This window comes from Amblyraja radiata, chromosome 29, assembly GCF_010909765.2.
Source record: "Amblyraja radiata isolate CabotCenter1 chromosome 29, sAmbRad1.1.pri, whole genome shotgun sequence".
NCBI lineage: Eukaryota > Metazoa > Chordata > Chondrichthyes > Rajiformes > Rajidae > Amblyraja > Amblyraja radiata.
This window is the reverse complement of record NC_045984.1, coordinates 16857048-16882499: the sequence shown is the minus strand read 5'-3', so window position 1 is coordinate 16882499 and position 25452 is coordinate 16857048. Positions and strand designations below refer to the sequence as shown.

General features: G+C 42.1%; 1 protein-coding gene across 2 annotated transcripts in view; it reads left to right on the top strand.

Annotated features, from left to right (window-relative positions):
• The window catches only part of zbtb7a (zinc finger and BTB domain containing 7A), a 148136-nt gene extending 123117 nt beyond the window's left edge, over positions 1-25019 (top strand). For both annotated transcript variants that reach the window (XM_033046696.1, XM_033046695.1), the window contains 2 exons: positions 4279-5421; positions 16181-25019. In XM_033046696.1, coding sequence (XP_032902587.1) covers positions 4289-5421; positions 16181-16661 — 1614 coding nt within the window. In that variant the 5' untranslated portion in view covers positions 4279-4288 and the 3' untranslated portion in view covers positions 16662-25019. The remainder of the gene's footprint in view (positions 1-4278; positions 5422-16180) is intronic.
• The last annotated feature ends 433 nt before the right edge of the window (positions 25020-25452 follow it).

Sequence of the window (25452 nt, the reverse complement as noted above, 5' to 3'; positions counted from 1 at the left end):
AGTGTTTCCTCGTCTCCGTTCTAAATGGCTTACTCCTTATTCTTAAACTGTGGCCCCTGGTTCTGGACTCCCCCAACATCGGGAACATGTTTCCTGCCTCTAGCGTGTCCAAGCCCTTAACAATCATATGGGTGTCATGGTACACCAGTCATTGAAAGTAGGCATGCAGGTGCAGCAGGCAGTGAAGAAAGCGAATGGTATGTTAGCTTTCATAGCAAAAGGATTTGAGTATAGGAGCAGGGAGGTTCTACTGCAGTTGTACAGGGTCTTGGTGAGACCACACCTGGAGTATTGCGTACAGTTTTGGTCTCCAAATCTGAGGAAGGACATTATTGCCATAGAAGGAGTGCAGAGAAGGTTCACCAGACTGATTCCTGGGATGTCAGGACTGTCTTATGAAGAAAGACTGGATAGACTTGGTTTATACTCTCTAGAATTTAGGAGATTGAGAGGGGATCTTATAGAAACTTACAAAATTCTTAAGGGGTTGGACAGGCTAGATGCAGGAAGATTGTTCCCGATGTTGGGGAAGTCCAGGACAAGGGGTCACAGCTTAAGGATAAGGGGGAAATCCTTTAAAACCGAGATGAGAAAAACTTTTTTCACACAGAGTGGTGAATCTCTGGAACTCTCTGCCACAGAGGGTAGTTGAGGCCAGTTCATTGGCTATATTTAAGAGGGAGTTAGATGTGGCCCTTGTGGCTAAGGGGATCAGAGGGTATGGAGAGAAGGCAGGTACGGGATACTGAGTTGGATGATCAGCCATGATCATATTGAATGGCGGTGCAGGCTCGAAGGGCCGAATGGCCTACTCCTGCACCTAATTTCTATGTTTCTATATATGTTTCAATGAGATACCCTCTCATCCTTCTAAACTCCAGAGTGTACAAGGCCAGCTGCTCCATTCTCTCAGCATATGACAGTCCCGCCATCCCGGGAATTAACCTTGTAGTCTTCTTTGTAGTAACCTTGTCTTCACCTTCAATCCACCATGTCTTCGTTGGGGAAACTATGCAGATTGGGTGGATGCGTTGTGCAACACCACCTTTCAGTTGTAAGTGCGAATCCCGAATTACAGTTCTCTATCATTTTAATGCTTCATCCACTCCCTCTCTGATCTCTCTGCCTTCAGCTTTGGGGTTTTTTTCCGAACTTGAGGAGTGGCGCCTTGTCTTCTGACCTGGCATCCACAGCCTTCCAGATCCCACATTGAGATCAACCATTTTAGATAATCAGCCTTTCCAGTTTTTGCTTTTTACATTTCCACAATCCAGGTTTTTTTTGTCAGATAATTTCACAGAATTATTCTGTTTCAATGGTTTATGCCTCCTCTGGGTCAATCAACCTTTTGTTATTCACAAAATCCCTTTACCACCCTCCTTCTCTCTGCACAATCGTCCTATTGCCATTTAATCTCTCCCTGTTTTCCATGCTATCACAGACCTTCTTTTGTGCTCCCTCTTCCCCCCCCCCCCCCCCCTTGCATCTTCATATCAAAACTTGTATTATCCTTAGGTCTTCCCGGCTCTGATGAAAGGTCATTGACCTTAAACATAGCTCTGTTTCTCTCATTGCCGAGGCTGCATGGCCCCTGGGGAATAGGTCCAGCATTTTATGTTTCATTTCAGATTCCCAGCAGATTTCTAGCTTTTGTGCAATTTAATGTGATTAGCAAATTTCCAGATATAATGTGAAGAAATTTCTTCTTACAGTGAAGACACACGAGACAGCAGAAGCTGGAATCTTCAACAAACTGTTGGAGGAACTCAGCAGGTTAGACAGCATCTATTTTGGAAAATGGACAATGTTCTGGGTCTTTCCTTGGTAAACCAGTATCTGCAGGTCCTTGTTTCTACATCTGCATGTCGGGTTGCAACCCTTCTTCAGAAGGCCAATCCTCCACGGATGCTGTCTGGCCCATTAAGTTCCTCCAGCAATTTGTTATTTTGTTCTTAGAACAATGGGTTATTGTGAATGCATTGTTTGAAATGGTGATAGAATCATTGAAAGAGAATTGAATAAATATTGGAAGGGCAAATTGCATTGTAATGGGGATAGATTGCTGATGTGGGCCCATTTGACGGAATAAGCTTCTCCTTTGCTATATCTCTCTATGATTGTACTTGTTCAGGTTTACCAAATGGCTGCACCATAACTGACCACTCATTGTTGCGAGTGAGGGGTTCTGTCACAATATGTCTCCCATTCATGTCCTCCTGAGATGCTGCCTGACCCGCTGAGGCTCTGAGACCAGCACTGTGTGTCTTTACTCATTGTTGTTGCTCTATCAACTACCATGATGTAGTAGTAAGATTTGACCATGAGGTGACTCTGTGGAGCAACTTTCTGAAGACCCTCTGCACTATTGTGGATACATAAACAACTCGTTGAGGCTGTTAAATGCAGTATATTGTGCGCTAAAGAACAACAAAAGAAGATTTGTGTAATCATTGGTCCATTTTAAGGTCACAAAATGAAATGTTTAGCAGAATTTTCAAAATGCCCACTACTGCACAGCTTTAGTCACCAGGTTGCACATGGGAGGTGATTATGGTGGAAGAGGAGAGCAGAGATCTGCTTGAATGTTGCCATCATTGCAAAACTGTGGCAGTGAGCGTAGATTGCCGGCTAGTTGGTTTCCGTTAGAATGGTGGAAGCTGGAAAAAAATTAACTGAGGTATATAAAATGAAGAGTGCTTAGAGAGAGAGTAACGAGGAACACCCTGTTTCCTGTAGGAGAAGAGTCAAAAACCAGGGACACAGAGTGAAAATAATTTGTGGAAAAATTAGAGGGAAGATTGTTTTCATGCAGAAAGTGGTAGGAATACAAACCCTCACCACCTTAAAAAGGACTTGGATGTTTAATTAAAGACCCATACAGGGCTACAGACCAAGTTGTGAGAGTAGATTGCACAGCTCTGCCTTGATCAACACAGACACGATGGGCTGAATAGCCTCTCACTGTGTCTTGTCTCAGCAGGCAGATAAACCATATGACTGGTCGTCCCCAGTGGAAGGACGATTATTTTCTAACACAGGAATCATAACCATCACAATCTAGCCAGGTAACTGCCTTAACCGACTGGCAGGTTTGAGGGGTGGGGTGAGGAGGCATGCGGCAGGATTGAAATCAAATGCACCATTGGCATCAGCTGCAAGGCTCCAGAGTGTTTCAGGTGGGCTATGGTTCCAGATTCCTCTAATCTCTTGCTTCTTTAAGGTGTGCATGTTAACTTGATTCAGTGATTGCAACTCCTTAGTGCTGGTATCTGCTCTAAAGCTTTTTATTCTTCAGTACTGTGTTTTGTGACACATATGAACATGTCAGTGTCATTTGAAGCTCACAGGTTCTGAAGAATTTGAAGGAGCAATCCTGGTGGTAGTTATTTGCAATAACAGCTCTCGAGAGGCACCTCAACAGTTCCCAGAATGATGTTATCTATCTCAGCCTTCTGCTTTATCTGGTATTATTTCTATGAAGTTGGGCTCTTTGGAACAGGTGCAGCACTGTAGCATGCCAAAGGTCTGCTATCTAGGTTTCAGACAAGGCTCGGTTCATAGCAATAGAGCACTTGATTGAGAAGGTAGACAAAAATGCTGGAGAAACTCAGCGGGTGAGGCAGCATCTATGGAGCGAAGGAAATAGGCAACGTTTCGGGCCGAAACCCTTCTTCAGACTGATGTGAGGGTGGGAGGGGCGGGAAGAAGAAAGGAAGAGGAGGAGCCAGTGGACTGAGGGAGAGCTGAGAAGGGGAGGAGAAAGTAAGGACTACCTGAAATTAGAGAAGTCAATGTTCATACCGCTGGGGTGCAAACTGCCCAAGCGAAATATGAGGTGCTGCTCCTCCAATTTACGGTGGTCCTCACTCTGGCCATGGAAGAGGCCATGTTCTTAATTTAGAAATGTGCAGGTTGCCATCTTTGATCTGGAAATATTAACCTGCTTTCCCAGGTGATGTAAAAGATCCCAAAAGTTACAAGAGTAGGGAAGTTCTTCCTGGTTACCAGGCCAACATAATTTGGGAAAAGGAACATTATTTGTTTTTTATCACAGTGCTGTTTGTGTGACCAACTTCTGTGCAGAGGAGCCGAATTCTTCACAACCATGTGTTCACTCCACAATTAATTCATTATCTGTTAAACATGTTGACATTTTATGTTAAAAGCACTGTATGATTGCATGTCTTATATAGATATTAATACTTTATTAATGTTTGTAACATTGCATATGATCACAATTCTGCTGCTAATTTTTTTTCTAATTTCTCTCTCTTCCAGACTTTTGTCCATGAAAATGGCCAATGGAGTAGATGGCCCTATAGGTATCCCATTCCCTGATCACAGCAGTGAGATTCTCAGTTGTCTTAATGAGCAGAGGAACTATGGTTATCTCTGTGACGTTATCATCATCGTGGACGGTCAGGAATTTCGGACCCATCGATCGGTCCTTGCGGCCTGCAGTCAGTACTTCAAGAAGCTTTTCACACTGGGAGCTATTGTGGACCAACAGAATATTTACGAAATAGACTTTGTCTCGGCAGAAGCGCTTTCCGCACTCTTGGAATTTGCGTACACGGCAACCCTGACTATAAGCACTTCGAATGTAAATGAGATTTTAAATGCAGCAAGACTACTGGAGATCCAATGTGTGAGCAACGTCTGCCATGATCTCCTTGTATCGAATGCCCTGACCAGCAAGGAGATGGCAGATTACGTAGATCAAATTGATCAGCAAAACCTCCTTCGAGCAAAAGAATATCTAGAGTACTTCCAAAGCAGTCCAGCAAATGGACATGTTGACGGCCAATGGGCAGGTCTAGAACTGAAAGACTTTCCAAGAGTGCACTTTAAAAACGGAGTTAGTGAGGAGCTGGGGCATAAGCCTGAAGGGGCCTACGATGAAATGACGGAAAATGAGCAGCCAACGGAAATGGTGGACAAACCGGTGGCGTGGCTCAAGAGAGAGGATGTCACCGGCCCTTCATTTTCCCCCTCACAGAATGGAGACTATGGTGAGTTCCATGTTCCGGAAGAAGAAGGGCTTCTGGATCACCCAGCTATGCATCCAAACTTCACGCCTGCTGAAGAGGTAAAACCGGAGCTCATCAACGAAGACGACGAGGCCCTTTCCTCCAGAGCCATCCTCGAGCAGATCATAAACTCGGTTGATGAAACATACGACACCAAGAACTTGCCAAAAGATGAGAATGAACTTGAATCATACTTGAATTATTCCCTCGCGGTTGAAGGCTACTCCTCCTGGTCTAAAAAAGGCGAGAAGAAAGTGAGAGCAAAGGCATTCCAGAAGTGTCCGATCTGTGAGAAGGTGATTCAGGGAGCTGGGAAACTGCCACGTCACATCAGGACTCACACAGGAGAAAAACCATACGAGTGTAACATATGCAGTGTCCGCTTCACAAGGTAGAGCAATGTATTGCTTTAAGTATTGTGTTCCTAAACTTGGTGTTTTTTATCCCTTCATTTCCTCGTGTGGTTTATGATAATTGAAAGCAGGAACCTTGCCACTTTTAATCTCTCGTTAATCTAAACATCGAGACAATTTCCCAGACTAACTGGCTGAGGTTACACACTTCACTACTTCAATGGGAAGCTGATCACTGGGTCAGCTTAGTAAGAGCATTAAAAACAGAAGCAGGAGGGGGGTCATTTGGCCCCTTAGGCCCGCTGTGCTATTCAATAAGATCTTTTACCTCAGCGCCAATATCCCGCATTGACACTATATCCTTTGAGTCCCTTAATGCCTAAATGTGGCTTGATCTTAGTTTTGAATATGCTCAGTGACAGACCATCCATAGCACTCCTGCATAGTACATTTCAAAGATTCATCACACTCTCGTGAAGAAACTTCTCACCTACATCCTGGATGACCAATCCCTTATTTTCCAATTATGCATTAAAAGTTTGCTTTCTACATTCCAGCCAGAAGAAACGTCAACTTCATATCTATCCTGTTGAGTCCAACAGGAAGTTTGATTGTTTCAATGAGATCACCTCTCATTCATCTAAACTCAGAAGAGTAGGGAGAAGGTGTGGACAAATGGGACTAGCTTGATTGGCCTGGATGAGTTGGATTGAAGAACATGTTTTCCATGGTATATGACTCTGTAGGTCCAGTTTGCTTAATCCTTTTCCCGTACGACAATCCTGTTATCCCAGGAAATAATCAATTAATCTGGAGAACTACTGCATTCCTTCTATTGCAAGTCTTTGGAGCGACACGCTGGCACAGCGGTAGAGTTGCTATTTTACAGTACTGGAGACCCAGGTTTAATCCTCACTATGGGTGCTTTGTGTACGGAGTTTGTACGTTCTCCCTGTGACCGCATGGGTTTTCTCCGGGTGCTCTTTCTTTCTTTCCTTCCACATCCCAAAGATGCAGGTTAACTGGCTACTGTAAATTGTCCCTCGTGTGTAGGATAGAACTAGTGAACGGGTCATTGCTGGTCGGGGGGGGGGGGGGGGGGGGGGGGGCTGTTTCCATGCTGTGTCTTTAAACTAAACTAAACTTTGCACTCTTAATGATCTCTCAGATTTCCACACTGTATTCCTTCTGTCATATTCTTGCCCATTTACTTAATCGGTCAATATCCCCCACCTCCCCCTAAACCCAAAGCTGCTCATGACTGACATTCCATCCCATTTCATGCTCTTAGCAAACTTGGATATATTACACTTGATCGCATCCAAGTCACTGATATAGCTTATGAACATTCGCACCCAACTAGTCACAGCCTCCCAATTCGAAAATGATCCAGTTACACACTCGATTTCCTGTAGAAATAATCAATCCGCAGTCTATACCCACAAATACGTATATGCTTTAATTTTGTGCAATGAAATTGATTTATTATTCTCACGTATATACTTTAAAAAAATGTGTTTACATGTTATCCAGCCAAAACAAATGATACTATGCATGAGTACAAACATGTACAACATGACTAACACAGAAAAAAACCCAGAGTGCAGAACATAATGTTAAAGCAGTTTGTGTTAAAGTTACAGAGAAAATGTCCGAGGTCCACACAGATGGGTTAGATGATCGGGACTACACACTAGGTTAGGGGAGAACCTTCCATTGTCCGATAACAGCAAGGAAGAAGCTGTTTTTGAATCTGTTAGAACGTGCTTTCAAGCATTTGTATCTTCTGCCCAACGAGAGATAGGGGACGAGGGAATGACCGTGGTGAATATGGTCCTTGATTATGCTGGCTTTCCCCAAGGCAGCTTGAAGGGTACATGGACTGGATGGTTGGGAGGCTGGTTTATGTGATGGACTGGGTCACATCCATAACAATCTGCTATTTCTTACAGTCTTGGGCAGAAATGTTGCCAAACCAGGCTGTGATGCTTTCTATGAGACATCTGTAGAAGTTGGCAAGAGTTATTGGAAACATCTGTAGTCGGAAAGTTATTAGAGAGTGTTCTGAGGGATAGGTTATACAGACATTTGGATGGACAACGGCTGATTAGGGATAGTCAGCATGGTTTTGTACATGGGAGGTCGAATCTCATAAATTTGATTGATTTTTTTGAAGATGTGACCATAAAAGTCGATGAAGGCAGAGCTGTAGATGTTGTGTACATGGATTTCAGTGAGGCATTCGACAAGGTTCTGCATGGTAGGTTGCTCTGGAAGGTTAGATCGCCTGGGATCCAAGGAGAGATAGCTGAATGGATAGCAAATTGGTTCCATGGAAGGAAGCAGAGGGTGATGGTGGAAGGTTGCTTCTTGGATTGGAAGCCTGTGACTAGGGGTGTGCCTCAGGGTTCGGTACTGGGCCCGTTAGTTTGTCATCTTATCTACATCAATGATTGGGATGAGAACATACAGGGCAAGATTAGCAAGTTTGCTGATGATACAAAAGTGAGTGGTTTTGCAGATAGTGAAGATGGTTGCGAAAGATTGCAGCAGAATCTGGATTGATTGGCCAGGTGGGCTGAGGAATGGTTGATGAAATTTAATTGGTGAGGTGTTGCATTTTGGGACGTCTAACAAGGGCAGGACCTACACAATAAATGGTAGGCCTCTGGGGAGTGTTGTAGAGCAGAGGGATCTAGGAGTACAGGTGCATGGTTCCTTGAAGGTCATTGCAGGTAGATAAGGCGGTCAAAAAGGCTTTTGGCAAATTGGCCTTCATCAGTCAGAGTATTGAGTATAGACGTTGGGAGGTCATGTTGCAGTTGTATAAGACAATGGTGAGACCACATTTAGAATATTGTGTTCAGTTCTGGGAACCATGTTATAGGAAAGATATTGTCAAGCTTGAAAAGGTTCAGAAAAGGTTTATGAGGATGTTGCCAGGACTAAATGGTGCGAACTATAGGGAGTGGTTGAGTAGGCTGGGTCTCTATTACTTGGAGGATGAGGGGTGACCTTAGAGAGGTGTACAAAATCATGTGAGGAATAGATCGGGAAGACGCACAGAGTCTCTTGCCCAGAGCAGGGAAATCGAAGACCGGAGCACATAGGTTCAAGGTGAAGGGGAAAAGATTTAGTCGGAATCCGAGGGGTCACTTTTTCACACAGTGTATACACGGTGGGTGTATGGAACAAGCTGCCAGAAGAGGTAGTTGAGGCTGGAACTATCCCATCGTTTAAGAAGCAGTTGGACAGGTATATGGACCAGGCGCAGACAGGTGGGATTAGTACAGCTGGGACATGCTGGCCAGTGTGGGCAAGTGGGATGAAGGGCCTGTTTCCACACTATCACTCTATGACTCCACATGCCGAACTTCCAAAGCCTTCTGAGGAAGTAGAGGCAGTGGTTTGATATCATCGTGGTAGATTCAATGTGTGTGGACAAGTTGTTGGTGATATTTAGGCCTAGGACCCTGAAGTTCCAAACCAGCTCTATTTCATCACTGTCTCCGGAGTAAAGTTGTTGAGGGTGAGGACCAACTCCGCTAAGCGGAGGAGAGTGTCAGTGGCTGGGTATAGGTTGCTCCTCTGGTCGAGGAAGAACCGGAGGGCTCCGAGGCCATCCTGGTGGGGGATGGAGGTGTAGAGTGACCGGACATCCATGGTGAAGATGAGGGGGTGAGGGCCCAGAGAGTGGAATGCATGGAGGCGGCGGAGAGTGTCTGAGGTGTCTAGAACATAGGTGGGGAGGGATTTGACCAAGGGGGATAGGATGGAGTCAAGGTATGTGGAGTCTGAAGAAGGGTTTCGGCCCGAAACGTCGCCTATTTCCTTCGCTCCATAGATGCTGCTGCACCCGCTGAGTTTCCCCAGCAATTTTGTGTACCTTCTATTTCATCACTGTTGATTAGGGCCAATTAACTTGCACCTTCATCTTGCTGACCTTGAGGGAGTCATTGATGTGTTGACACCATGTTACTAAGTACTCTAATACCTTCCTGTATCAGTCCTCTCATTGTTCAAGATCTGGACCACGACTGTGGTGTTATCTGTGAATATGTAGGAGTTATAGACAATAGATAATGGATTCAGGAGTAGGCCATTCGGCCCTTCGAGCCAGCACCGCCATTTAATGTGATCATGGCTGATCATCCCCAATCAGTATCCCGTTCCTGCCTTCTCCCCATATCCCCTGACTCTGCTATCTTTAAGAGCGGAGTCAGAAGCAGAGCGGAACAGAATTTGGCTGCTTGGTCATCAGTGCATAGGGAGCATAGTAAGGGACTGAGAACACATCACTGCAGAGCACTGTTGTTGAGAATTATCCTGGATATTGTCTATAATCTCTCATGGCACCATTTCAAAGGCCTTATACAAATCCACAAACGCAATATAAATTATTAGCTCTTATCTACCCCACTAGATACAACCTCACAAAACTCTACCAGATTTGTCAAAGATGGTATCCCTTTCATTAATTTGCACTGCACTAATCTTTCCCAAGTATCTTGTTACCACCTGTTTAATAATGGATTACAGCATCTTCCTGCAACTGATGTCAGGCTAACTGATCCATAGTTCCCTGTTTCTGCTCTCCTTTCTTAAATAATAGTTACATTTGCTGCCCTTCTAATCTTATGGGATCTATGGAATTTTGAAAGGATTCATCCACTCATCATCATCACTTGAAACGAGTATGACTGTCCTCTCATGGAGGACGCCTGTGCGTGACTTTGTTTAACGTGGGGAGACTGGTGCACAGACAGCCACCACACGGTCCTTGACAGATCTGGTTTAGATTCCAGTGGCATGGAGTCCAAGATGACCGGGGACCCGTTTCTGCTGCAGCCTTCATCCGCCTTCCCAGTCGTTGTGACGCTCCACCAAAGTCAGCCATCATCCTCGGCCTGTTCCACCGTTGATAGTACATCCACTATCCCCATGGTCACCAGTGCCTCAAATCCCGAACAAAGTACTGGAGGAACTCTGTGGGTCAGGCAGCATCTGTGGAGGGAAGGAAGAAGGATCCTGATCCATTCATTCCTTTCACACGTGCTGCCTGACCTGCTGAGTTCATCTGGCACTTTGTTTATTTCACATTATTATCCAGATCATTTATAACACAGGTCCCAGCACCGATCCTTGAGGAATAAGTCACAGACCTCTAATCAGAGAAATGCCTCTCCACAACTACCCTCTGTTTTCTATGACCAAGTCAATCTTAAATCCAACATCAACTCGCCATAGGTGTAATCATCAGGACCGGCCTACCATGAACCCCTCTTAAACAAAAGAACAGAATTGGCATTCTCCAATCTTTTTGGACCTTGCCTGTGGGATCTTGGTCACCCCCCCCCCCCCCCCCCCCCCCCCCAACCAAGCAATATCCTCCTTTGCGCTCAACATCATGGGATGCATTCCATTAGCCCTGGGGACTTATCCACCTTCTAGACTCAACACCTCCGTCATCAATATGCCTTAGACTAGCAACATACCCGTCCCTGATCTCATCTTCATCCATGTCCTTTTCCTTGGTAAGACACTCTCTGCCACCTGTATGCTCTTCAGTGAGTCCAATTGCCACTCCAACAGATCCATGTGGTCCAAGAGGAGCTGGAGCTGGACACATTTCCTACAAATGTAGTCATCAGCAACACTTGACCCTCCCTCATCCCCCACATTTCACAGGGGAAGCATATCACTCCACTGACTGTCATTACTACACCTTTAGTAACTAGTGGATTAAAAGAAAATGAAAGACATTTAACTGCAGATGCTGGTTTACAAAAAAAGACACAAAGTGCTAGAGTAACTCATCAGATCAGGCAATATCTCTGGTGAATGTGGATGTGATGTTTCAGGTTGGACCCTTCTTAAAAATGATTGTGGTTGAGTGGGAGAGGTGGGGGACGGGTAAAGAAACCTGGAAGAGAGATGGGGCAGGACAAAGCCTGGGGAAAAGCCTCTGACTATTCATCTTATCTAAGCTGCTCATGATTTTGTACACCTCTATAAGGTCATCACTCAGCCTCCTTAGCTTCAAAGAAAATACTCCCGGCCTACCAGTCTCTCCTCATAACTCAAGCCCTCCAGCCCCGCTAACATCCTACATCCTACCCTCCGACCGCAAATGTTCGTGGCCAGATCGTGGAAGATGAGGATCATCGTCTATACCTCAGAAGACACTTACAAGTGAAGGCAGCACAGCTTTTGGTTAACTGAGGAATATATTTTTTGAAGATCCAGTCCTTAAACCTGGCACAAAATCCGTTGTCTTTCGATCAGCAGATACCTCTGCCCTCCTTGGATTTCAGTCTGAAATGTCGTCAATCCACATTCTCCAGAGATGCTGCCTGATCTGTTGAGTTACCCCAGCACTCTGTTTGTTTGCTTTTTGTTGGCAAGTTTCCACTTTCAGATCAGAACTGATATTAACGGCTGTGGATTAAAAATGATCTCTCAAACTATGATGATGGGTACTTCAGGGGGAAGCTGAGATAAAGCAGCAACTCGGATCTTTGGCTGAGAATATTTACAATGGAATCAGCCTTGTCTTTTGCTTCAAGTACGCATAATTTACTTCTTTGGGCCACTTTTTAAGACCCCTCCTTTATTTGTTACGGTGAATATGATGTTCTGTGCATGTTCATGTTATGTTCCCTGCCTATTTCCTGGATTCATCACACCATTTTGACCTTATCTCTTATGGTTCATGTGGATGCCATGTTGAGTGTGCTTTCTGCAACAGATTAGTCCAAGACCAAAAGTGAAATACCTGTTGAGTCGTTTCCCATCGGGCAACATGAATTGATTTCTCCTCTTTGCTTAAAGTGAAAATGGATGAGGTCTTCAGAATTTGTGCCTTTTCAGTCATCCCAGAATTATTGAAATGTCTGCAGAAAACGACTCCACTAACATTGTTCTTTCAATCTTAACTCCATCCTGTATTGGGACCTTTCTGTTATTCCCTTGCCTAATGTCTGACCTTGGCTCTCTAGACTACGAATGGGTTAGCGGGTGACTTGTCTTGTGATTCACCATTATGTGGCCTGTACTGTGTCCATGTTGTTTAAGAAGCTTCCGTTGTGGAAGGACAATTATTGCCAATGTTGTGGACCGGACGGACCTTCTCATTCATCCAAATATTGTGTACTATTGAAAATCAAAATGCTGCAGATGCTAGAAACCTGAAGAAAATGCTGGAAATTCTCAGTGGGTTGGGATGCTTCTGGGGAGAGAGGAACAAAATGTCAGTTTTGACAAAGGGTCTTCAACCTGAATGTTAACTCTATTTCTCTCTCCACAATTGCTGACTGACTTGCTGAGTGTTTCCAGCATTTTCTGTTTTTATTGAATCATATTGATATGAGTCGCAATGGAGGATTCACAGTCAAGACTTTCTGGGGAATTGCTCGTTCAATGCATTAATTGGGTGCAGAACTGAATGAGAATATCATTACTAGTATTAGCATTCTACCGAAAATAAACTTTAACTGGCACGGAGGCATGCCAGTAAAGCTGCTGCCTTACAGCACCAGAGACCCGAATTCGATCCTGACCACGGGTGATAGTTGCATGTCTGTACGGAGTTTGTACATTCTTCCCGTGACCTGCATTGGTTTTCTCCGGGATCTCCGGTTCCCACCCACACTCCAAAGATGTACAAATTTGTAGATTAATTGGCTTGGTATAATAGTAAATTGTCCCTAGTGTGCGTAGGATAGCGTCAGTGTGTGGAGATTGCTGGTCGGTGCGGACTCGGTGGGTCGAAGGGCCTGTTTCCGCTCTTTCTCTAAACTTCATCTTATTTTCATAAATCAGTGAAGCATGTGTCATATTATCGGAATATTTTAGAATTCTTACAATCATGCCTAAACTTTGATTTAATTTAATCTTTGAATGAAAATTACATGATCTTTAACATACCTGGGGGGGGGGGGGGGCGGATAGAGAGCATTGCTATCTCCATTGCTTCAATCTCTACTCTGAGTGACGGTCCCATTCAGTTCAATTCAAGATTTTTAGCTGTAATATGCAGGCAATAACGGTATTCAGATTATTATGGAATGAGTGGAATAAGTCATGTTTTCTCATGCTTGTATTATTTTGTATAGTGTGGTCTTCATCTGATGAATAGATTTGCTCTTATTGGCGTGCTTCTTGTCAGATTTGTTGTGGTAAACATTAGCTGCGTGAGGTCTAGCGAAAGTGCCAACAATCAGAAAACTGTCTCACACAACCCCAGAGAAGTTGCTGATTCCCGTTAGTGTTTATAACCAGCAGTCGGAGTGGAGATGGATTTGGAGCAGTTGGTTTTATGGTGTGTTGTCCTACACTGATCAAGGGATTATGTTGCATTCTACTGCTCATACTGGAGGGAATTCGAGTATGGTTTGAAGAGAACTGGTACTTCACAAGATAAATTTTTTCCTAAAGGTCCCATTGAAGACAAACTGTACAACTCCTCCCCCTTCTGTCGTGGGGTAGACTGAGACTGACTCCCCTCCCCCTGACCCCAATCTTTGCACATCCCAATCCTTTCCACTCGTCACTTTAATTTCATCTTTATGTATTTTGTGTTTTTTATGACTGTTGGCAGATCAATTTCCCTCCTGGGATGAATAAAGTTGTATCTTATCGTAAGACACGTAGCCAAGAGTAAGCAGTAACGTCACCCATTCCTTGTCTCCAGAGATGCTGCCTGTCCCCGCTGAGTTACTCCAGCTTTTTGGGTCCATCTGAGATTTAGCAGTGTTGTACATAGAGAGAGAGCATGGAAACAGGCCCTTTGCCCACCGAGTCCATGCCGACCTTCGATCATTAATTCTATAGGAGGAAACTGGAGCACTCAGGGGAAACCCACGTATCACAGGAAGAAAGTGCAAACTCCACATAGACAGCACCCAAGATCAGGATCGGACACAGGTCTCTGGCACTGTGAGTTGGCAGCTCTACCAGCTGCACCACCGAACCGCCATTTACTGGTAATTTAGAACATTTTCGTGGGCACCGATTTCACCAAACAAGTTGAGCAATAAAATTTAATGAATTAAATAGTTTTTTTTCTGGAGCTTTATTGAAGACAAACTGTACAACTCCTCCCCCTTCTGGAGACTCAATTGTTTATTCAACATGATGCCCAGAACCAGAAATCCAGCAAAATGAAAGAAATGATCTAAAGAATATTTCTAGTGTTGTCACATCAACAACTGAATTTTTGAGTCAAGACAATGTGGGAGTAAGGATCTTAGGCAGGAATGTGTGACCGGTTTGGTAACATAACGCAATGTTTACTCCCATGTGTTGAGAAAACGTGCCTATTAGAGGGTAGAGCGGGTGGAGACGAGGAACAAGCCATTGTATTGTTCAACCATGTTTGCAGAAGTCATTGGAATACAGTCAACTGTAAAATGTTACTGAGAATGGGCTATGTACAAATTACTTAGATTAATTATCTCTACCCATAGGCGTCTCCAGAAATTCATTTGGAACTGCAGCTTCTATTTATTCTGATAGCTTGAGTTTTCATTTACACGTGAAGAGAATTCCTGACTTAACTGTGCTGATCTGCCAGTGTGTTGCCTGTGAACTGGTAGCTGACTGCATCCTGCATTTCTCCAGGAGACTTTACGTTGCTTAAAAAAATCTTCAGCCCACATAGTCTCCACCAACCATTAAACACCCACTTTTCCACAAATTCTACCCCGACCTGTTTTATTCTCCTCACATTCCCATTAATGCCTCCCTTCCCTCAAATTCTATTAGCCATCTGCACACTGCAGGGAAATGAAAGTGACTAATTAATCTAACCAACCCACATGTTTATTGGGATGTGGGAGGAAAGCCGGGAAATTGGGCTGACTCCATACAGAGAGGACCCGAGTCAGGATTGAACACTGGTCACTGGAGCTGTGAGGCAGCAGCTTCAGTAATTCTCAAACTGGCAAACATTTTTAAAGGGCCAGATAAAACTTAAAAGCCTGAGATCAAGAATATTCAGGTCAAGTGGAAGAAATATGGGCAGAGATCTTGCTTACTGTGCCGTTGGAGGCTTTGCACAAGCAGTCAATTGTAGTTTCAGTAATTTAGTTTTTAGAGATAGAGCATGGAAATAGGCTGTTCGGCCCACTAAGTCCAAGCCAACCATCGATCACCCATTGACGCTAGTTCTACCTTACACATTAGGGGCAATTTTACAGAGGCTAATTAACCTACAATCCCGTACATCTTTGGGATGTGGGAGGAATCGCATGTGTCATAGGTAAAATGTGCAAAATCGGCACAACAGCACCCAAGGTCTGGTTTGAACCTGGATCTTTGGTGCTGTGAGGCAACAGCTCTATCAGCTGCACCACTGTAATGTTCTGTGTGAACCTGTTGTCAGAATACCTCTCCCCATTCACACATTGAGATGGTGGTCCCATCTCAACTTTGCCCTTCTACTCTGAATATTAGTTATTGTCTATTAAAATAATTTTCTTAAATCATTATTATCTGGAATTTCTGGTATTTTATCAAACTTTTATTAATGTGATGTCATCCTTTAACAGGCCCAACAAACTTTATTGTTTAGAAAAGCCGCAGAATTTAATCATCTCATGTAACATGCCTCAACTCTGATGCTGAGTCTGCGGAATTGGGTTAAAGGGAAGACTGAAGCCCATCTTCATGGTGTAAAGTAGGAGTAAATGGATCAAATGAAACTTGTCAAATAGATAGTCCAGAGATTTGATCACTTTCTTTTAGGTTTGTGTTGAAAACTCTTTGCTTTTCTAACCTTTCTGTTTTGTTACACAGACAGGACAAGTTGAAAGTTCACATGAGGAAGCACACGGGAGAGAAGCCCTACTTGTGTATTGAGTGCGGGGCTGCATTTGCGCATAACTACGACCTGAAGAATCACATGCGCGTCCACACAGGCCTCCGCCCCTACCAGTGCGACTCCTGCTTCAAGACCTTCGTGCGCTCAGACCACCTGCACAGGCACCTTAAAAAGGATGGCTGCAATGGCACCCCCTCCACACGAGGGCGCAAGCCTCGGGTGAGGGACACCAGCGGCCTTGTGTCCGAAGGATCAAACGATCCTGGTTGCGGAGAGGGCAACCTGGAAGAGGGCGCCAACACAAGCATGGAGTTGGAAGAAAACAGCAACCCGCCGCACTTTGACGACCAACCTGAAGAAAATTGTTCCAAGGTTTTGGTGAATGAAGAGTCTGAGAGGCTGAATGTAAATGAGGATTTATTTGCGGAAAGCAAAAGCCAATTGTGTGAAAGCTAAACCAAATGATGGTAACAGGAAGATGGGTGGGACGGGCAAGGTAAAGGGGCACAAATCTTCTTCTATTAGTAGTTCCTCATCCTTTTTAAACGAAAATGGGCAAGAAGGATTTTTTTTTACTTTAATTCAGAAATAGCTTAGTAGAACAGTGCTAGACCTCTTGTTTTACAGTTTAGACAAAGGAAATCACTGCTAGAATCTTAAGTGGGAGTTGATCTATGCTACACTCTTCAAGCACTGGTTACTGCTGAGTATTGATCCATGGTACAAAGTGAGATGCTTGCTGACTGTCAGTGCAAATTCTGTTAATTGATAAATGTATCAGCGACGAAGGCTAATACAGGTACTTATCTCGACAATGCCATAGGTTCCCAGTATTAGCATTGGTCAACTTCTAATATTAATCAACTAGAAAGTAACGTTAAATTATGATTTTGAAAAAATTCATAGTTTGGTGTAAGTAACTCTTTTTAATGTTCAAATGTATGACTATACAGTACAAACACAGGACAGGAACAGCAGTAACGAGAACAATGATGGTGAAATAAGTTTCTTAAGAATTTTTAAAAGAAAATGTAGCTTTTTGTTTCAAAAGTCAGGTTCCAAGTCATTTTTATTTTTAAAACAAAAACCTTTTGCTAATTTTGCAAACTGTTTGAAATCTAAGAATTTAGTCATTTTTAAAAGAGCGTTTACTGAATGTATGGTGTGTGTGACAGTAGCGAATTTGAAAGGATTCGGGAGTGAGATGGTATGGGAAGGGCTTATACCTTTTCAGGTGAGCAATAAATTTGGAAGGCCTAGCACTTTTATACAGAGGGTTCCACCATACATGGATCAGGACCCTTTGTAAAAATGTTTACAAGAGATATCCCTAATCAATCAAATATGGAGAAAGGGAAAGGGTGAGAAAACTACTAATTCTATTTTGTAACATAATAATTATATAGACCCTCTAAGCTCATTGCACTTATAGCCGAGAGCTTAATTTGGGCTGGGTCATACAAAGCCCTCGCCCAGTGTTGATCAGTTTGGTCCATATGAGAAAGGAGGAAACAATAGTGAGATTGCAAAGTGACTTTAAGAAATCAGGTTTTATTTAAGTTTAAGGCAGAAAATGTAAATTTTATGGTTTTCCCTCTTTAAAATCATGAGATACTGAGAAATCCTAAAGGCCTAATGTGTTATGAAAAAATATATTTGATCCCAATTCATCATTAATATTCACATGGATTTTGCTTTCAACTAACTAAAGTTAGCCACACAATACACTTGCCTGGACTGACATCCCTCAAACAATTTTGGTTTTGTCAGAATGCACCCAGCCAAGAAAAGGTGAAGACCATTGTTGAAGTTTGATTGTGACCCTCCAAGATGAAACATATTTCTGTAATGACTACTCAAATTCTCGTAAAACAATTACTACCAAGTACAATGCCAAAGGTAGCCAAACACACCCTACAAAAGTATTTCATATCATCCTAGCACAGTTGGATTAGGAGAGTTTACTGACCCTTTATTGAAAGTTGAGTTTTAACGATAAGTGGGCGTTTAGAAGGGGAGAGTTCGAACAAGATTTTTACAATTATATTGTAATTAAACCCTTAACTTTCAATAATAGAGCTTATAATGGGAGGAAAGCTCACAATCTCTATTGAGTAATCAACTGAATGACCTCTTCATCTGCCTGGTATTTTGATTGTTTAGCTGTGGCACAAAACCTGCTGTAGTAGGGCTATTTCCCTCCGAATCATATCTAGTCTCATACGGCGAACTGAAGCAACATTGGGTGTATCGTTCTGGCTACCAAGTCCTAGTGTGGGTTTGTAAATAATATGTATTTCACTTAATGAGATTTTATTTAATGGATTGACCTTTACTTTTTGATAGTGAACTTGTGGGGCAGGTTGTGTATTTCAGCACTGTATGAAAAAGGAGGTGTTAGAGCTTAGAGGGAAAAGAGTGTTAGACACCACTACAGGCAATCTTTACCACATTCCTTCCTTTTGCACTAAAACAGATTTCAGTGTGCAGTAGCAGGCACAGCTAGCTGCAGAATATGCCTTCTGCATGCATTTCTGGTTAGTGAATAGTCAGCAAGGTCAAAATACCAAGTCAAAGCTCAATTTTATGTTGGGTTCAGAACATTTTGTCATTTTCATACACGGCATAGACGCTCTCCAATAAGCTATCTTTGGGAGTTGTATAAAATGTGTTTGAACAAGGTGTGTGCTATGAAAGGGGTTGGTAGCTCTCTTTATATTTAAATTTTTGTTTTAAAATATGGTTTCTCAGTTATAGGGAAACTACTTTGGAATTTTTTCAAAAAAATAGATGCATATTTTATGCAGGAATGTGGTACATTTGAGGGTGTTCAAATTAAAAGGCCCGTTAGGTAATTGTAATCTTCCTTTTATCCCAATGAGCAGTGATGAATTGTCATATAAATCATAGACTAACATTGTATTTGGAATTCTCATGAAACACAGCATCAGTTTTTCTTTCTTTTGTACTTGTGGAGGTCTAGAAATGTATGCACCATTAAACTGGACTTGCTGAGTAGCTATAACTTGAAGTCAGGATGAGAGGCATATCCTTTGGAAATACTTGTGCCCCTTGGCCTTAGTAGATTTTAAATGAGCAGAGAGTTTCGTGGATAGCCACATAAATGGGGGTAATTAATTACAAATGTACATATAATATATTAAACCTCTCCTTTTCTACTTCCCTTGACCTAATCCATCCAATCTCTATCCCTGTGGAGCTATGTCAAATCACTGGATTATTATAAACTGTTCCGCCTGCTTTCCTTCCTGTTCTGGCAATTTGTTTTATTTGATCTTGATTTTATTATGCTCTCCTATCATAACCACCCCCTTGGTGCGTTCAACCTACTGAAGCCATACACTAACATTTAAATTGTCGGTTGAACTTTTTGTTTCTTGATAACGGAAGGAAACTAAAAATTGGGTTTCTGGTGCTGTTGGATCCCAGGTTGTGAATGGCTTTTTCTCTTTAAGCACAAGACGTGTATCCTGAGGAAGATCTACATATACCAGACACCTAGCTGTTGCATCCACTTTTGCTTAAATGAAGTTGGGGTGTTTACCTTCTCCACAGTGTGTGGTGATGGATTCCAGTGTGTTGAGGAAGACTCCGCCAATCTCAGTCCCAAAACAAAACCATCTTTCATTAGTTGGAACATGGGTCTCACGTCAAACACTGTAACTGCATAGACTTAACATAAACAGAAAGTTCTGGCAACTAAAAGTGATGGTAATGACCAAAAGATTTATTTAGAGAAATGGAATCGTACAGACTGAAAAAGGCTCTTTAGCCACTGTGTGGAATCCACACTGACCACCAAACAACCATATACCCGGATCCTACATGAGTCTCATCTTATTCACCTCACATTCCCACTATTTCTCAGCCCCAGATTCTAACAGTCGCCAATACGCTAGGGACAACTTGCAGCAACCAATTAACCTAGCACTCCGCTCATCTTTGTACTGTGCAAGGAAACAAGAACGCCTTGGAGACACCCACGTGGTGACAGGGAGAACATGCAAACTCCCTGCAGACAGCACCTAAGGTCAGATTTGAACCAGGGCAGCTGAAAAAAACGAATTGAGGCAGCGGCTCTGGTGGCTGCAGATTCTACTTCCTCCTCTCCCTAAATATGTAATAAATAATTAGATTCACCTATACATTGCAGGAGCTATTTCATCCAAGTATCTATCATGAAATCACATTTACCCCAGCCAACTCATTTGATTTGCAGACCATGAGATGAACTTTCAGATTTCTGTTGATCAGCCAGCACCGCACTTGTAGCAGATGCTGTGACAGGTAACTGCCTCAGTCTGTCATGGTGCTTCTTTGGGTATAGGGTCACCAAATTGGCCAAGCATGCTTTGGAGAGTTTCTTCATACCAACTACCACAAACTGGCCAAACAGATCATCTCAACTTGCATTGTATAGCACCTTTCATGTGGTAATCTATCCCCACCCCAGCACATCCATGCGTTTTGTAACCAGACAAAATTTGATTGTAAATTATTTGAAGAGATGTTAGGATACTAAGACATTAGGATACATGAACAAAGCTTGACTAATATGTTCAGTTTTGCTCTCTGACTCCTTGAACATTTTAAGGATGTGATAAAGGCGGAGATACATCATAATGCTCAATGATAACAATAAATAAAATTACTCAAGAAAATGAAAAATGCACACTTTTTATCGTTAATCCCATGAGACGTAAGAATAGTTTTGAAAAGTTGACGGCCCTATTTCAAAAATGGGTGGATACAAGTCAGGGCAGTGCCAATTACAATTGGGCTCCCGGGGGCTGGAACCCACAAGTCTGTGCTGGAGGAAGTGACGAATGATGATCATGTGGTATCCACCAGTGCTAATATCACATGATCCTGAATACATCCCCTTCAGCTAAATGTGGTCAGGATTGCTTTACCAGCACATGCAGCCGCTTTCGGTTTAAACATTTTAAATCTATGCCAATTCATTTGATCAGAAGGCTGAACAAGGCTTGCCCAGGCTTTGGGGAAACTGAGTTTGATGTCACTTTATATTTGATCAGCATCAGATGGGAGATTGCCTCCTCCAGGGTATTTGAATGTTTCTCTCCAGAATCAGATTGGCTCCAACTCCAGAGTTATATTTCACCTTTAAAATTAAGCTGTAGTGTAAACATGCTCCATAACTATTAAAAGCCTCTGTTTTGGCATAGTTTCAGCTGTGGTTCCTTGGAAGATCACTAATGAACCCGTTTAGCAGTTGTAAGTAGTTGCTAGGTTTTATTTACTGGCGCCACATGAATAGTAATTCAGAAAACATTTCTGTTGAGGAATTTTTATTATTTCTAATGAGTTTTAGATGGATTAGCGAAAACATTTTTTTGCACACTGTTAAGCTAACCTTTTCCCAATCCTGGTTTACCATAATGTGCACTGATAATGACTGACATTTAATAACCTTTAACAATGTTTGATTTGTTAGAATCCAGAAACTGAAACATTACAAGCTATTTCCAAGTATTTTATACTAACATTGGCACAATACATTGGAAATATTATAGGGTTGATCTCCCCCTGTTGGTCACTAAAAGCACCAAGTGTTGCTTCATACTCCCTAACACCAAGTGAAAGAATGAGGTTGATTTGATCACAAAATAGCAATTAATATAATTAATTTCTGTTTCAATTCTGAAAATAGTCTAACCTTTTAAAATGTTGTACATTTTACCCAATCCTGGGAATTGAATCTTGCCCCTCCACTTCATATCCCAATGTAATCAAACGTTCGAAATGCTACCACAGTTTAAAATTAATATCTTATTCCTTATCACGTTCATTTAGAATCTCCCTCCAGCCTGAAATGTTTTCTCTGGCATACAGTGACATGAGAATTTGCGATCACAAGAAATACTGTCTAGTGTATTTATATCATATTTTACAATGAATACATTTAATTCACATTGACAGTTTATCATTTGGAAGTTTCACTGAAAAATCAGCTTGAATGATCTGAAAAAACCAAATGGGCATTTTGCAGGGGGTGCAACAAAACTGACTACACGTGAAAAGTGGACAGGCTATTAGGAATGATTAGAAAATCTTAGTGTTTGCAGCCTAAAGTCACAATAAAATGCATAATAAATAAATCACTAAATAGAAAATGCTGAAAACATCCTGCAGGTCAGACAACATCCATGGAAACAGTTAATGTTTCAGATCCAGGACCCATCGTCAGAACAATTTCATCATTTAGCAGTAGAAACTGATGAGTCGTCATTTTATTTTTGACCAGAAAATAAAGCTATTAGCTCAGAATGACAATGTTTTGTAAGATCCTGTCTGAAGCAATGTGAGAGGTAGAAACTACTGAGAGATTTTGAGATACAGTTGGATGCAACACCAGGAGAGTCAATGTATTTGGAAAATGATCTTTATTGGGATTGATGGCATTGCTGCACCTCCTGTGTTTAAAGTTTCTCAGCCTTCCTAATTATTATTTAACATCTGAGAAAGTGTGGAAGCTACACGGGATTAAAAAAAAATTAACTGTTGTGTTTCATGAGTTTCCCTTCTTTATTCCAAAATCCAAGCAAAGGAGCTTAGTTGTAAGGTGGCATGTTGTGCGTAATACATTGCCAAAGCACCGAGGGAACATTCCATACTTTGTGTGCATCGAATCTGAAGCTGGGTATAGGGAAAAAGATAATATAAAAATTGCACTTTGGGCTATTGGTAAATCATGTTGTAAATAAAACCACTAAATTAATCAGCATAGTCCAAAATACATAGTTTTTTTTATACTGAAAAATCCAAAGAAATTGAGAACTGTTATGCATCTATTGTACACTTTGAAATTTCCTGCCCATTATTTTTTTTTTCCAGTTTTAAGTTTCATATCTTTCATTTGACTGCTGCACAACCTTATAAATTTTACAACAAAGAAATCCAACAGGCAACATTTAAATTATAAAACACACAAGCAAAATAGGGAGCATGTGAAGATTACAGGATTTTACTCTACACAATTGGCAGCTTGGGAATGTTTGGAGACTTGTATTTATAATAATGCGCTTTGGAATAAAAGCAGGGCTTTGGGAATCTGTGGAAACTGTTTCTGTCAGTTCTTGAAGCTAATTTTGTGAGAATCATTCTGATGAGTGAAATTCTGAATTATCTGTAATATATTTTTGATTTTAAAGTTTTTTTTTTACCTTGATGAATGATGTTATTTACCATATTCATTAGCATAATATTTAATCCTTTCAAAAGCAGAACATTGCGTTTATGTTGGACTTTCTGCGTTTCCTCTGTGGGGGACCCTCCTGCATCTTATCTTCCCCTCCTCCCAACATAAATTCCCCAATCTCTCTGCCAACTTCCCACTCCCCCCTCCCTAAAATAATGCAGCAGGATTAACAAAACTGGACACACAACCTTGGACAGAATCCCATGATCTGACCGCACTGTTCTGTGGCTCCCAATAGCTTATACCTAGCAAGACCACGGAATATCTCAGAAGGCTTCTATGTGGAACAGAAAAACCACCAACAGAAGTCTGTTGAAGTCTGTAAGAATTACCTTAAAGGCAATTAATTTAAAGCTAGAAAGAAATTCACAAGCATGGCTGGATAATGCTGACCTGGTTCTTGTGTTGGCAGCTGTGAAATTTTCTTAAATCTCTTGAAATACCTTGTAGACATGTATAAGAAAAGGGAGTGTGTGGTACAGCGTCTGTTTGGAGACTGGAAACAGACATATGACCCAGCAGTTCTGTCAGCACCACTACCCTTTGTAGTTATGCAGGAGGAAGGGTGGATCCTGGCTCTGAGTATGAGTCTGTTTGAGAATGCCTGTCCACAATCCAACATATATCCCAAGCTGTTTAAGAAGCAACTTTTTGGCATTTTATGTGATCTGTGATGTCAGTGTTAGTGATCAGATGCTGAATATGTTTGACATTCCTGTTTCTTTCCTATTTTAACATGGGCCTATGTTAAATTACTACAAATGGATTAACGCCTCTGCTAAAGACATAGAAGAAAGGAGTGATGTATGAATGCATAAAATCTTTGTCCCCAAGAATCTAATTCCCATTCTATAGTCATAGTTGCCCTCTCTGGCATTGCTACCTGCTGCCCTGATTGTCTGCATAAATACCTTTATTGTTCAAGTATCAAATATAAAACAACAAAGTTCTGAATTTGAAATTAAATAACTGGGATTTTAAAATTATTTTTAAACTCTTCAACATGCTAGATTCTAGAGACTGTATCTGCCCTTTCTATTTTGTTTCTCCAATGTCATTTGGAGCTCAAGTACTGGAAAGGAAACCAGGTCAAGTAGATCCCAAAGCCTTGTGTTTGCTTGCTGTGGCTGAATGATGCAATGCCTTACTGTTATCATTGTGTAATGACATGCTGTACTGTAATGGACGATGGGTATTTTCTCAGGTTCTATCATAGGGTGGGATCCAAGGTTTGAAATTTGCTCGAGAAATTTTGATGAGCATTCAATTATCGCCCTCTCCTCCACCACCCTCCCTAAAACCGCCCATCAAAATAACTCCTGCACGACAAGAACTGTCTGCAACTATATTTATTTTATTAATTTGGTTACTTCGATTACCAAACCTGCATCTCATCTTTTAAAAAAAATATATGATTTAAAAAAAATAATAATTCTGTCATAGAGCTTAAAGAAATATTCCTTGGGTGTAGCCTGAAAGTGTAAAGTTTTTTATTTAAATACGTTGAATGTCTTTTTTTAAGTTACTCCAAATTTAGTATGAAAATAAAAGCTGTATTCTGTATATTGTGATAATATGAGTACGAACTGTGTAATTACTTTTTCTGATTTGTTTGGGATGTTGCTCCAGGCCATTCTCTCTTTCTCTCTCTCTCTCTCTCTCTCTCTCTCTCTCTCTCTCCCCTCTCTCTCGGCCCTCTCTCTCTCCCCTCTCTCTCTCCTCTCTCTCTCTCCCCTCTCTCCCCCCCCTCTCTCTCTCTTCCCCTCTCTCCCCTCTCTCCCCTCTCTCTCTCCCCTCTCTCCCCTCTCTCCCCTCTCTCTCTCCCCCTCTCTCCCCTCTCTCCCCTCTCTCTCCCCTCTCTCCCCTCTCTCCCCTCTCTCCCCTCTCCTCTCTCCCTCTCTCTCTCTCTCTCTCTCTCTCTCTCTCGTAACACGTTTCACATTTCTAGTTGCTAGAATCACACAGCAAAATTTGCTGCACTTTGAGTTCAAATGTGAACACTGC